The sequence below is a fragment of the Myotis lucifugus genome, unplaced genomic scaffold (assembly GCF_000147115.1).
Source record: "Myotis lucifugus unplaced genomic scaffold, Myoluc2.0 scaffold_77, whole genome shotgun sequence".
NCBI classification, from domain to species: Eukaryota; Metazoa; Chordata; class Mammalia; order Chiroptera; family Vespertilionidae; genus Myotis; species Myotis lucifugus.
The window spans coordinates 62,978-78,071 of record NW_005871125.1 but is presented as its reverse complement, the minus strand read 5'-3'; the positions used below and the strand labels follow the sequence as shown (position 1 = coordinate 78,071).

Below are 15,094 nucleotides of genomic sequence, written 5' to 3'. Positions count from 1 at the left end.
CCCAGCCAGAGCCACTGCCTTAAAATTATACGCAAACATTAAAGATGCACTCATAGTAGTCCAGAGTCAGAGTAAATAAAGAAGAAGGGGAAGAATTACAGTGAATAAACAGTATAAATGTTTGGGGACATTCCTAAGCAGAGCAAAGCAGCCTACATTCCTCAGGATCCACAGTAACAAATCGTCCTTAGCACATGACATAATGGTGGTGCTAAAGAGAACCCTGAGAAAAGGCGGCTAAGACAAGAGAGTGCGCATCACGTGTTGGGAAAATAAACATAAATAAGAGTCAAAATTGAAAAGCCAGGGTTCTTCAGTCTTTTTTATGAACCATTACTCAGAGCAGACTGTTCACTAAAAGGGTCAGTGAAGTATATTGACTAAGACCTCCACCCTGACTCAGTTTATCCCAGCTCTCGCCGACTCTGAGGTTTGGGGGGAGTTATTCAAATCACTGAGCATCAGTTTTCCTCGTGGTTGTTGTAAGGCTTAAATGAAAAGTGTGTAAAGCTCTTAGTATAATGCTTGACACAGAGAAAGCGCCTAATAAATGTTAGCATTATTCATTTATTCATTCCTTCACTCTTTCAGCATTTATTTATTGAAAAATATATCACTGTGCTAGGCATGGGATAAAATAACATTGTGTCAAATAACTATGTCTTTGCTCAAGGTGGAAGTCTTACAAACAGGGCTATTCAATAAACAAAATTCATTTTTAAATTTCTATATTGAGGAATTTTATCATTTGTAGAACTAATAATGGGCCATTCAAATGAATAAAACTACTTGAACATTGATGAAATACAAAGGAATGAATAATAACTAAAACATCATATAGCAAGAACTATTTAGAGCTCTACATACATAGACTCATTCATGCCTCACAACAACCCGGTGAAGTAGGTACTGTAACTATTTCCCATTTTATGGGTTTAAAAAACAATAGCAACAACTGAGACACAGAGAAGTTGAGTAACCTCCCCAAAATCACACAGCTATCCAGCACCCAGGGGACTGTGGGTTTAAAGTATGGGTTCACTCTTAATCACTCCACTTTGTAAACAATTGGGTTGATGTCTACTAGGTAACTTTCTAAAGACGGCATAAAGCACTGGAAAGCTGAAAGTTCCTGCCACCTTCTTTCTCTCAGCCCTCTCGTTCATCCCCTCTCACCACCAGATGTCCCCTACTGTTCTTCATATGAACATCTACACAGAACACAGATCATACATTGCATGTTGATAAAAATGGTTTAATAATCTAGTTTTCTGAGAACAAAACAAAAAGGCTCTTATTCTGATTTATTTCAAAACTGCAAACAAAACAGTGGTTGAGACCAAAACTTTCACTATCAGTCAAGCACTGAAAACTCCTGTGTTATTCCCCTCATGCTGACAAGGGAACTTCCTTTGGTATAATTTCAAAATTCTACCAAGCCAGGCTCATCTAGACCTTAGCACTTCCATCTTCAGAGAGCATTACTTATGAAAATAAGAAGTGTTCTGCAACCTAATTAATAGTTTTAACTGCTTTGAAAATAAATAGTGTGAAGCATTATTCCCACATACCTCAGAGTTATGAGGTTATTATCTTGTAATGAAGCACAGAGCACAGTTCTCTAAGAAATTCTTTAGAAACTAATTACTCAACACTCATGTCTGATACTGCAGTATTCTCCTTGGTATAAAATGAACATTTCTCATCAATGTACACCTATTACTAATGCATGTCAAATGAATCGAGGACAATACTTTTTGGTGCTTACAATCATGAAAAAAGAACTCACGTCCAAGTGGAGGGCTGTGAAGGACTTGAACAAATCCCTGGCTATCTGAATAAATAAGTGGAGTCCTCATTCTCTAAGTCCTCAACATGACTTACTTGACAAGACAGCTAAGGGTTTGCAAGTGAGCGAGTAACTAACTCTCCAGCACCCATGGGGAACAAACTACTCCCAAGTGAAACGATTCACTGCATGTGACGATGGAAAGTAGAGCTAGATTTCTGGGCAGTGGGGAGAGGGTTGACAAAGCACAAACACAATATAATAAGAAAGTGGGGAGGGGCGACCTTAAAGGCACAGAAAAGATCGTGAAAGCTTTGATTCAAGGACACAGGAAAGTCCCAGCACAGCCATTTCACCCTTTTCCTCCATTCTGCTATTAAGGAACCAACAGTCTCTATCCTGAAAAATGGGGATTAAGCTGTTATTCCCAAACCGTCTGTATCAGTTTCCTATGGCTGCTATAACAAATTACACAAATGTATTATCTTATAGTTCGGGAGGTCAGACGTCTAAAATGGGTTGGCAAGGCTGCATTCCTCCAGGAGGCTCTCGGAAGCACCTACCTCTTTGCCTGTCCAGCTTCCAGAGCCCACCTTCGCTCTGTGGTCCATGGTCCCTTCCTCCCTCTTCAAAGCACATGACGCCAGCCTCTGCCTCAGTCACCACGTCACCTTTTCTTACTCAGACCTCCCTGCCTCCTTCTCTTCCTTATAAAGACCCTTGTGATTATATTGGGTCCACCAGGATCATCCAGGATATTCCCCCATCTCAAGATCCTTAACTTAACCACACCTACAAAGTCCCCTTTGCCAGGAAAAGGTGACACATTCCTAAATTCTGGGGGTTGGACATAGGTAACTTTGAGGAATTATTATTTTGCCTACTACCACCTCCTCAGTGACTTTTGGCTATTGTTCATATTCCCCCTGGGGAAGTTTTTATGTTAACTACAAGGGTACTGTGACTCTATCGTTAATCATAAGTGAAATGAAAAATTTAGTAAACAGTTCTTACCAGTTTCCAATGAAACGAGGGTCATTCTGGTCAAGTTGAACAGGATTTCTGGGATCAACATAAAAACCAATAAGAAGTCCACCTAATAAGTATCCCACTGCAGGACCAAGAGCTCCCATGACATACATGATGGCTGAGAAGACAGAAGGGGAAATGTGAAATGCAGCGGCATGTCCTGACGCTCCAGTCCTCTAATTTCAGTCAGACCATGCAGAAGTCGCAGTTCAATCCAGCTAACAACTTCCAAACAGAGTGAAAAGATTCACTCTTTAGAGAACTTTAGAGATTGTGTCTATGTTGACATTTGGGTTTCAAATCATGTCCTTCATTTAACTGTTGCCTGTTGTACTCTTAGAGCATGCAAATCATTTGAAGAACTTTTTGGTTGATTTTGTTTTATTTTTTAATGTAAGTGCTCAGGACATACCCCAGACCCACACAGTTTACATTTCTGAAAGTACAGATTCAATGAGGTGGTCATTGAATAACCAAGAGAATATAATAGGTAGTCTCAACAGTAAGAAAAAGGGGAAAAAGTAGATGTAATTTTTCACAGCTAGAAGATTCTAACAGGTTAAGGGAATTCAAGGCCAGATTTTGCCATGAAGCTGGATTCAGCTGGATTGGCAAACCTTCTGAATCACCCTCAAATCACTCATATTTTCAAATCACCACTTTAGAATCAAAGATCTCACAATGAGTTTGGTTTACTGTTAACTGAGGAATCTTACTTAGAGATTACTAAATCTCCTTAAATGGCCTGAGTTAGAACCCAAGCGGAAAGCACCAACCCACAGCTAAATTAGAAAATAATTTTTAAAGCACATGTCCAAATGGGCAGGGGCTGGGGTCTTACTGTCGGTAGATCAGAAAGGTTGTCATTCTATTCAAAAAATTTTACCATTAGCCTTGCCAGTGTGGCTCAGTGGTTGAGTGCTGACCTATGAACTGGAAGGTCATGGTTCAATTCCTGGTCAGGGCACATGCCCGGATTGCGGGCTCGATCTCCAGTGTGGAGCATGCAGGAGGCAGCCAATCAATGATTCTCTCTCATCATTTATGTTTCTATCTCTCTCTCCCTTCCTCTCTGAGATCAATAAAAATATATTTTTTAAAAATTTTCACCATCAATATGGGCTTATAGCAAAAAGTAACAAGTCCGTTGTCCATTCTTTATATTGTTTTCATGCTGTGATTTAAAATTTTTAAGTAAATAATATTTCCCCAACTTTTAAATTTTGAGGTAGGGTATGAAATTCCTTGAAAGTCATAGAGAAATCTAGCCACACTCCAAACCCAGTGTTTGTCCTGACAAAACCCAGTTACTCGGGGTCAAATCAATCTCACTTTTCAGGAATGATAAACTCAGGTGCTACATGCTTCTCACTTCTAGCGCCATCATGCATTTTAATCGCTGAAGAAATGAGTGGTTTGCCATATCCTTTCAACAAAACTGTATTCACCAAAAGCAAACTGGAATAATCAGAATAGCTGCACCTGAATAAACATTGAATAATCCTGTCCCTGCTGTTACTTAGAGCTACAGACAGCACCTTAGCACCTGCTCTCGTTTTCACACAATGCAGTAGAGAGCGCGCAGTGTTTGTTTATTTTACAGAATCGCCTGCTTGTAGCAATGAGACGTCAGGTTCTTGCACTTCTCCATCTGTGCGTGGAAATGCGGCCTGGAGGAGGCACACCTCAAGAGGCCAGCATTCTTTCGGAAGCCTGCTTTTCATCAAGTAAAACTCGTTTCGATAAATATCATGTTAGCCTCCCTGTCTACAGCCTAAAACGGAACTCAAGAATAGAAAGGCCTTTTCCACACCCAGGTATTCCCGTATGCATGTGAAGATAAAATGTATGTTTACACCTCCAGGCAAACCAGCACCATGTACAACTTAAAACTGTAATGAGGCCAAAATGTGACATGAATCATCTTCCCAAAATAGTGCCTCTGGCACGAAAGAGACTTCTTACAGACCCAGGTGAGAAGGGGGCACTTCTGTGCCTGGGGCACTGGGCACAGGTCTCCCAGCGCCAGGATGCCCGTGTGGCTGTGCTGGTGAGACCCGCAGTCACCCGCTGACGGGGAACCCATGACACCTTAACTACGTCATGAGGCGCGGGTGGAGCTTTTAAAAATTCAACTGTGTCATCAGAAAAACATCTTCAGCCCTGACCGGTTTGGTTCAGTGGATAGAGCGTCGGCCTGTGGACTGAAGGGTCCCAGGTTAGATTCTGGTCAAGGGCATGTACCTTGGTTGCAGGCACATCCCCAGTAGGAGGTGTGCAGGAGGCAGCTGATCGATGTTTCTCTCTCATCGATGTTTCTAGCTCTCTATCTCTGTCCCTTCCTCTCTGTAAAAAATCAATAAAATATATTTTAAAAAAGAAAAGAAAAACATCTTCATTATAAGCCCAACAGTATCATTCTCATTAACAGAAATAAATATATACATGTATGTATACCTATAGAACTTTACTATATATAACTGTGTGTTATATATATGTTATATTCATATATGTATAGCTATATAACTATACTATATGCTACCATATATACTGTACATACTATATACAGCATATAGTATAGTAACTATACTATATGTTACTATGTTTGTTATATGTGTGTTATATACATATATGTATGTTATATGTATATGTGTATATATACACATGGCACCCCACCCCTCACCCCCTTGCTCTTTGTCACCCTACCCTGCTAGAGTTGGCACCATGGCACACAACACCATCCCACATGACATTTGTTTAGTTGCTTATTGTCTGTCTCTCCCACTGGAATGTCATTTCCATGAGAACAAGGACTTTTTTCCACTGGTGCCTGTCCATGCCTAAGCAGTGCTGACCATAAGCACTAATAAATATTGATGCATAGAGAAGGAATGAAGACATGGACTTCAATCTCGGGTGAAGTAACAAAAGCCGTCGAAGTGGATTCGTCCTTGCAACAGTGCCTCAAAGAGCCATCCATGGGCGCCTGCCCCCTAGACCCCTGGGCTGCCCTGTCCCTGTGAGCCACCTTCCTCCTCCTGCCCCATGAAGTCCTCGGTTTGGCAGAGTTGGTTTCTGTGCTTTAGCCACAGAGCCTGAACTCCCACCCAGCCCACTCCAGGCCGGGCTGTTACTGCCAGGCTGTCCCTGGGCCACCACCCTCCCCAGTGGGTTTCCAGCGTTCTCAGAGCCTCTTTGGAACTGGCCCAGGTTTGTGGGACCCTCATTTGAACTTGGTCTCTAATTTATGGGACTCTGTTTCCATGTTGCGCCCCACCTCCCACTCTTCCCTGCTCGCTGCCCGCTTCCTCCTGGCCCTCCTGGCTCAGACCCACACGGCACAGAGTGCTGCTGGGAACTGATGCTGACAGGGGTGGGGGTTACACGAAAAAGTTGGGCTCGGGCTCAGGACCTGGGATTGCACCCAGGACGGGTGTGCCGAGCGACTGTCACATGCTTGCCTAAGGTCCTCAAATGACCATCCAATCCAGGCTGGGCCGCAGTGAGAGCAGGTCGCTCTCCTGAATATGTCTGGTGTCACGGCCACTGCAGATGAAAAGAGGACACGCACAGCCGCCCACATGCCGCTGGGAAAGTACAGCAGCGGGGACGCCAGCTCCCACTCAGCTTGCATCATTCCTTGAAAATTAGCCAAGGTGCTTGAGAAAATCACATTTAGAGAACTCTTCCCTCGCTCATTCTTTCCACTCACGAGCACAGACAGAGAGGACACCTTTGATCTCAGTTATTTTGAGCAGCCATTTTTTTTTCTTTTAAGTGATTCAGTCATTTTGACACAGACCTGACAGCCGAAGGACAGCTGCCTGCGCTCTATCACGTTGCTAAAACATCCAGAGAGCATCTGAGGTTCCAGATGAGACGGGAAATGGTTCTTTAGGTTCAAAGTATGTTCTCCTCACTACCATAGTGAGCAATAGTTGGTTTAAACTCACCCTCTTCCTCTAGAAATATTTTCAAAGTGATTTGTACTCTAAAAGGGAACAACCAAGTACATATATAAGCAGCCGGTTGCACCTTATTCCTCTCTGGGGCATGGGAGAGGGGAGGGCTTAGTGAGCTGTGCCTTTAAGACATCACATTTGATCACCTGTGAGTGACTGTTGTCTATAAACTTAATCCGGTCCTCAAGAAGAACCACAAAGACAGCTATCATGAAAGCATAAAAAAATATATATATGTCAAATTTTTAAAAATTACATGTTGGGGCAATATGTTTTAGTAACATTAAGTATGGATTCCCAATGCAAGAAATAATCAAAACATTAATGAATCCATGAGAAAATAACTTCACTAGTTATCAAAAAAATAGAAGCTACAAACAATGAAATACAACTCTAACCAAATAAATTAGCACCGGAGTTATAAATTTGGTACAAGCTTTTGGGCAGCAGCTCACCATATATATCACGATGACATTTCTCACTGCATTATGTATATAGGAAAGTAGAAACAATATTAATAATATTTTGAGGCATAATGCAAGTATTAATTTTAATGTTTAAGAAGAGTTTTTATGCCTTCAGGAAATACTCATGTTTATTTTTACTTTTTAAAATATACTTTTATTGATTTCAGAGAGAAAGGGAAAGGGAGAAACAGAAACATCCATGATGAGAGAGAATCACTGATTGGCTACTTCTAGCATGCCCCCCACTGGGGATCGAGCCCACAACTCAGGCACGTGCCCTTGACTGGAATCAAACCTGGGACCCTTCAATCTACAAGCTGACAGCTCTATCCACTGAGCCAAACCAGCTAGAGCAGAAATACTCATTTTAAAAATTTAAGTCCATTTTTCCATTATTGGCAATTTCTCAAAGATTCGACTTATCTATATATATAAAAGCCTAATATGCAAATTGTCCCCTTGGGAGTTCCACCAGAAGACCGGGAGTTCGATTGCTCACTATGATGTGCACTGACCACCAGGGGGCAGCACAGAATGAAGGAAGGCCCCAATCGGCCCTGATCTCTGGCCAGGCCTAGGGACCCTACCCATGTATGAATTTCGTGCACCAGGCCTCTAGTAAGAGTATAAGCCCCAAGTAATATTTTAGTGGAACTATAATTCACTATGAAATAAAATGACATCACAAATATTGTTTATTGATGTTCTTCCAGAAACTACAATAGGCACTTAACATCTTTTGTGCCATTCAACACTAACAGCTTTATGGGTAGAAAATATATTATCCTTCCCAATTTACAGATGAGAAAGCTGAGCCCTGAGATTACCAATTACCAGTAAGGGGTAGAGCCAAAATTAGAACTTGGCTCTGTCTGATAACGAAGCATTTCTGTTTATGGACACATGTCTCTAAAATACAAAAAAAGCAACAAAAGTTTAATTAGAAGTATGTAGGTCTCTACCGCTAAAGAAATTAGTCCCATAAGAGCTGAAAAATCTCGAAATATTTTGGGAATTGCTAGTAGCAGGAGTCTTAAAAGCATTCTAAATGAAACAGAAGCTCATTTTTCATCTCCAGCATCATCACTAATTGGCTGCCATATGATGGCAGAGAAATGCACATTAACTGAAAAACACATTCCAAATATGTTGTATGACACTTACTTCAATAATTACCGTGAAGACGCAGAGGAGTGTACCAGCTGCTAAGAGCAGATTAAATCTGTCTCCTGGGAAAGGTAAGTCATGCCAGGAAACACCTTCCAGGTAAACAAGCGGAGGTATGACACTCCAGTTTGCTTTCCAGGCATTCGAAGAAGCATGAGTTCCATAGGAAAGAGCCAAGTCCAGGGCAAACTTAGGCACAAGTGGAAGAAAGTCATGTGCAAATGTCCCTACACACGTTGGCATCGTCATGGCCTTCCATGCAATTTTGCAGACAGTAAAGGGATACAAACTTTTTAAGACATGTTTTATATTACCCCCTTCTTTCTATCAGTCCACTGGAGTTAGTTCTAATACAATCATTGTAAAGCTTATTCTTATATTTAGAAAGTGTTAGCTGTCAAAGTCTATAGTAACTGACAGAACTATTGCTAAACGATAACACTAGAAGCCTGGCCAGTGTGGCTCAGTTGGTTGGGCATCATCCCGTGCACCAAAAGGTTGTCCGTTTAATTCTCGTTCAGGACACATGCCAGGGTTGCAGACTTGATCCCTGGTTTGATCAATGTTACCCTCTCACATCGATGTTTCTTTCTCTCTCCCTCTCTATTCCTCTCTTTCTAAAAATCAATAAAAATATTTTTTAAAAAATAAAAGATAACACTGGGCATCCTATATAATAAAAGCCTAATATGCAAATGGACCAAATGGCGGAACAACCGGTTGTTATGAAGTGCACTAACCACCAGGGGGCAGACGCTCAACGCAGGAGCTGCCCCCCTGGTGGTCAGTGTGCTCCCACAGGGGAGCACCGCTCAGCCAGAAGCCCTGAGCCAGGCTCACAGCTGGCGAGTACAGCAGCAGTGGTGGGAGCCTCTCCCGCCTCCATGGCAGCGCTAAGGATGTCCCACTGCCATCAGTCGGACATCCCCCGAGGGCTACCGGACTGTGAGAGGGCACAGTCCGGGCTGAGGGACCCCCACCCCGAGTGTACAAATTTTGTGCACCAGGCCTATAGTTTATTTTATATATATTACATATATATAATTATTATTATTAACCTGTACTAAATGCCTTTATATGTATTTTCCCACTCAATCTTCACAACAACCTTATGTGGTAGTGCTATTATTATCCTAATTTAAGGCACTTTCCTTTGTAACCACCTCATTGATAAAAGAGAATCAATTCATCTGAATTAAAAACAAATAACCTCTGACTCTGTTATATAATAATAACAAAGGTGATTTATAAATACAAGCAATTTTACTAAGTTAATATACCTAACTGCTTTGTGTTTCTTCTAACACTTTCACTTAGAGTAAGAATAGATTCTCATTAGGGGGGATAAATGGTGATGGGCAGAGACTTGACTTGGGGTGGTGAACACACAATACAATGTACAGATGATGTGTTGTAGAATTGTGCACCTGAAACCTGTGTGATTTGTTAACCAGTGTCACCCCAATAAATTCAATACAAAGGGGGGGGGAGGAAAGCGGACCTAGAGTAGACTTTTATGAGGAGGAAATATGGCAAATAATCAATCTAAAACAAGGTATTTTATTTTAAATAAAAAGTAATGCTCAACGTCCCAGGGGAAATTATGATTCAACTTGATGTTTGAGTGGTTCATAAGAGCACTGGCTTCAGCATCAGATGTCTGTAACTATCAGGGACTGGCTCCACGGTCTTAGACAAGATACTTAATCCTGCTAGACAGGCTTCCTCATCTATAAATAGAGAACCATAACTTATCTACTTCCAAGAGCTATTGAGGGAATAAATGAGATAATGCACATAAAAGCTTTAACACTTACTAAGTGCTCAGTCAATGTCAGCTATACCAATTAACATCATTACTTCTATTATTATATCTCACTTAATCGTTGAAGTTATGATTCTGAGATGATACAAGAGTTTAAAATATCTTCAGATCCACAAAAGGATGATGATGATATATTCAGTATCATTTTAGTGTTAAATGTATTTACTGAAGTCTTTAAATAGGGAATTCACATAGCTGGTTATCAGATAATCAGAATATTCAATTACTCAAAACACCCTATCCTCTAATGATCCATCAATCAATAGTTACTTGTTGAGTTATACTTATGAAATAGCTGGTGTTAAATATTAAGAGTGATATATGTGTGAACTTAAAAAATATCACTTAAAAAAATTAATGAACAGACAAAATAAAAACTAACTCAAAGATACAAACAACAAACTGATGGTTCTCAGATGGGAGGAAGGTTGGGAGACTGGGTGAAAAAGGTGAAGGGTTAAGAAGTACAGATTGGTAGAACAAAATAGTCATGGGGATGCAAAGTACAGCATAGGGAGTATAGTTAATAATATTATAATAACTATGTCTGGGGTCAAATGGGCACTAGACTTATTTGGCGATTGCTTTGTAAACTATATTATCTAACCACTATGTTGTACACCCAAAACTAATAATATAGTGTACAGTATGTCAACTGTAATTGAAAATAAACATTATTCGTGATAAAAAGGGCCATGTTCCTTCCTATAAAGAGTTTGTGAGGAACTCTTTCTTGAGAAACAAAATACACAAGAAGAGATAATTAGCAAAATAAGACATTCTATGATAAGGGCTAAATGGTGGTTCCAATAAGAATTTGAGAACTTAAGGAGCGAGAGAAATGGAAGAAGAAATCTAATACTTTAAGTGCCTCCTCTGTGCTTTTTAAACACAATACTTAATTCTCCCAACAAAATTACTGAGCAGTAAATTTAATGAGTTCCCACTTGACAGAAGGATTCTGACCTTTGAAAGTTAAGGAATATACCCAAGTCACAAACCTAGTAAGTGGCAGATTCAAGACCAAGTCCGTCAGACTCCAGAGTCCAAACATTTATACTTTATACCACATGGCCTCCCGGGTGATTTGAATGAAATTTCACTTTACATAACAAATATCAAAATCAAACTATGAAAAAAAAACTCATTAGTGTTCTCCCAGCAGAAAGATATTAATTTATGCAACTGCCAAATAATACATAAGAGATCTCAACCCTAAGTCCCACTCTTCAATAAGAAAATCCTGAATTGCCCTAGCTGGTTTGGTTCAGTGGATAGAGCGTCCGCCTACGGACTAAGGATCCCAGATTCAATTCCAGTCAAGGGCACATGCCCTGGTGCAGGCTCGATCCCCAGTAGGGGGTGTGCATGAGTCAGCCAATCAATGATTCCTTCTCATCATTGATGTTTCTATCTCTCTGTCCCTTCCCTTCCTCTCTAAAATCAATAAAAATATATATTTAGAAAAAAAATCCTGAATTGTCATAGGAGCTAGCAAAGTTATTAAAGATGTTTTCATAAATTTGCTATGTTAAGTTTTCAAATTTACTCACAAATTTACTCAAGTTCTCAAGGACATTTCTAGAGTAATCTCATCACTTACAGAGCATTAATTCTGCAACCTGCTGACTAGACATAATATAGCTATTATGTAATATTTAATAGTTCAAAATGTGAAGTTAATATTTTTCTGAAAATACCAAAGGAGCTAGTATATAAAAATGTCAACTGTGATCAGAAAAAATGGCTTTGAATACTGTCTAATTCTCTTATACTCCTTTTAAGAGTTCTACATTTTGTATCAGGGATGGCCTGAATAAATAATATCATTTGCTCTGAGGCAACTCTTTTTTATACTTTAGCTCATTGTCTATGATACTGATTTATCAGTCTTTTGAAGCCCATCCAATCCTTCAATTTTCAGCTACTATCAGAAAGTTTCGCCAATTGGCAAATATGGTGAGCCAGGGGGAGGAGGGGGGGAAATAGGTACTTCCTATGGGCATTTTTTAAATTTTTTTATTGATTTTTAGAGAGAGAGGAAGAGAAAGAGAAACATCGATGTGAGAGCAAAACATCAACCAGTGGCTACTGGTTCTGTTTTTCTGGAATTCCCTAACACAGATTTGCTTCAAATATCTAACTTCTTTATGCCCCATAATGATTATGACTGAGTTGTAACCACCACTAACCTGAAAGAAGCCATTCGCTGCATAGACAGCCCTAGCCACCAGCATGTGCATTTGCTTACGGAGCACTGTAATTCACCCAGGTTGTCCGTATGAGATAAAAACATGAACTTGGGTCCACAATCCCTGAGCCCAAACTCAAGGCTGAATGTGTCTTGGAATTAAGAATTTATCACCTTTTACAAAATTAAAAGGATGAATGATGCCATATACTATGTAACTCCCCCAGTGGAATGTGGAACGGTGCTCCAAAATCAACCACGCTATTGCTATTGCAAAAAAAAAAATGAATGAATATTCATACTAAGTATGATTTTAAAACCAGCTCCCTATCAGATCAGGCCTAATTCTGCCATCAAATGGGTTGCAAAACTAACTATGGGATTTCAGAGTTATTAATAGAATGTAAAATTAATAGGAGAAGAGTAGTAGCAGTAGAAAATGTTTGCAGTTGTTATTCTGAGAGCTGGCATCTGAGAACGGATGTCAGGCACCAGCCATGGGTCCTCAAGAGGGTATTTTACTCAACCAGTTAAAATAACACCCAGGAGGGGGGTGGCGGGGAATAGAAGACGGTAAATGGTGATGGAAGGAGACTTAGGGTGGTGAACACACAATACAATATACAGATGACATATTATAGAATTGTACACCTGAAACCTATAGAAGTTTATTAACCAATGTCACCCCAATCAATTCAATAAAAAAGTAAAATAAAATAAATAAGTAAATAAATAAAACACCTCCCTAAATGGTGAACTAAGCCCAAATTGTTATTAGCCCTGTATTTGACCAGCCTTCACTTTTTGAACATTAGTTCTATCCTTCTGATTACAGGATTTAATATGATAAGGCCTGCATAGTAAGTCAAGAGGCAGGTGTTTTTTTAAAATCACCTAACTTCAGGCAGTAGTGGGGGGGGGGGTCAATCAGGGAAAAGGAGACATATGTAATACTTTAAACAATAAAAAAAATCATCTAACTTCACATTATTTCAGGAGATTTAAAAAGCCATGGGATCAACCCTTAGGTTATTCACCAGTTCTGCTCCTTTGACCAAAATTATATGTTGACAATCATCCCTCTGGGGAAACTTTGCTTCTTCAGTGAATTTCTGTATGCTTAGCCCATAATTAGGAAACCTGTGCTTATTCTAATGGCCGCCACGAGAAAAAATTTGATTTAAAAAAATAATAAAAGGCCGTGAAAGGGCTCCGAGTGTTCCTATTGAATTGGGTAGTAAATTGCTGAGTCCAAAACCAGCACACAGAGACCTGTGCAAATCTCACTCCTGTCCTAGGCCATGGTCACTATAAGCAGCGTAAGTGATCCAGGTTCCTCACTGTGTACTCCACATTTACCCTAGTAATTCGGATTCGTTCTCATCCAGACGCTGCCAGCTCAGCTTGAAATTGCCAGCCCACATTATATCTTGTGGGATTTGTTTATAAACATGATATTCCAAGAGTCACAAACATTATAATATATGAGACTAGAGTGATGATAACAACCTCTTACACCTCCAGTGAACAGTTCACTCTAACAACCTTAGTATAAACTGATTACACATGCAATTATCATTTTTATTATTCATTTAAACAGTGAACCATATATTATAATAACATAATGCGTGATCATTTTATTATTTAAATAAGATGCTTCCCTACTGTGCATCTTAATTACAGAACAAGGGCAGCATGCCAACCAAAACCATAGTCTTAGTACAATCTAAAATTATCTTCTCACGAATATGTAAGTCTTTGCTATAGCAAGTGACTTAGATTGGGTTCCCCCAGAAGCGGACCCTAACAGCTCTTCCCAAAAGCGGCCTGAGGGGACCTCTGAAAATGGTTCGCTATTCACTTGACCCAGAAAACCCACAAAACAATGCAAATCAAGAGGTTCAAATCTTCATGTTCACTTTAAGGGCACTGGTGCCACTGCCCAGGCCATCAAGGGTATGCTATCCGAAAAGCCACAAGTATCTGAAGGATGTCACTTTACAGAAAGAATGTTTGTCATTTGTCATTACAAGGGTGGAGTTGGTAGGTGTGCCCAGGCCAGACAGTGGGATGGATATAAGGTCAGTGGCCCAAAAAGAGTGTTGAATTCCTTGCTGCATGTGCTTAAAAATGTAGAGAATAGTGCTGGACTTAAGGGTTTAGGTGTAGATTCTCTGGTCACAGAGCACATCCAGGTGAACAAAGCTCCCCAGATGTAACGCAGAACTCACAGAGCTCCTGGGCAGATGAACCCAAACCTGAGGTCTGCCTGCCACACTGAGAGGATCTTACTGCAAAAGAGCAGACTGTTCCTAAACCAGAAGAGGAGGCTGCAAGAAGAAAAAGATATCCCAGAAGAAAGCAAAGAAACAAAACTTATGGTCCAGGAGTAATTCAGCATCAAATAAATGCTAAATAAAAGTAAAACATAAAAAGCAGACCATAAGACAGGGATTTGAATTAAGTAGTTTAGTATGATCATGGAATACATTCATACTGAATTTAGGGACACCAAACAGTGTGAATCCATCTAAATACTATGTCTCTGAAATTCTTTCTTTCTCTCTATGTCTCTGAAATTCTCTCTCTCTCTCCCCCACCCCCCCATACCACTCCCTCTAAAAATCAATGGAAAAAAATCCTCTAGTGAGGATTAACAACAAA

General features: G+C 40.1%; 1 protein-coding gene across 3 annotated transcripts in view; it reads right to left on the bottom strand.

The window, feature by feature from the left end:
• The window catches only part of SLCO5A1 (solute carrier organic anion transporter family member 5A1), a 91,455-nt gene that overhangs the window by 53,449 nt on the left and 22,912 nt on the right, over positions 1-15,094 (bottom strand). For all 3 annotated transcript variants that reach the window (XM_014457451.2, XM_023755496.1, XM_023755497.1), the window contains exon 2: positions 2,804-2,936. In XM_014457451.2, the coding sequence (XP_014312937.1) occupies positions 2,804-2,936 (133 nt within the window). The remainder of the gene's footprint in view (positions 1-2,803; positions 2,937-15,094) is intronic.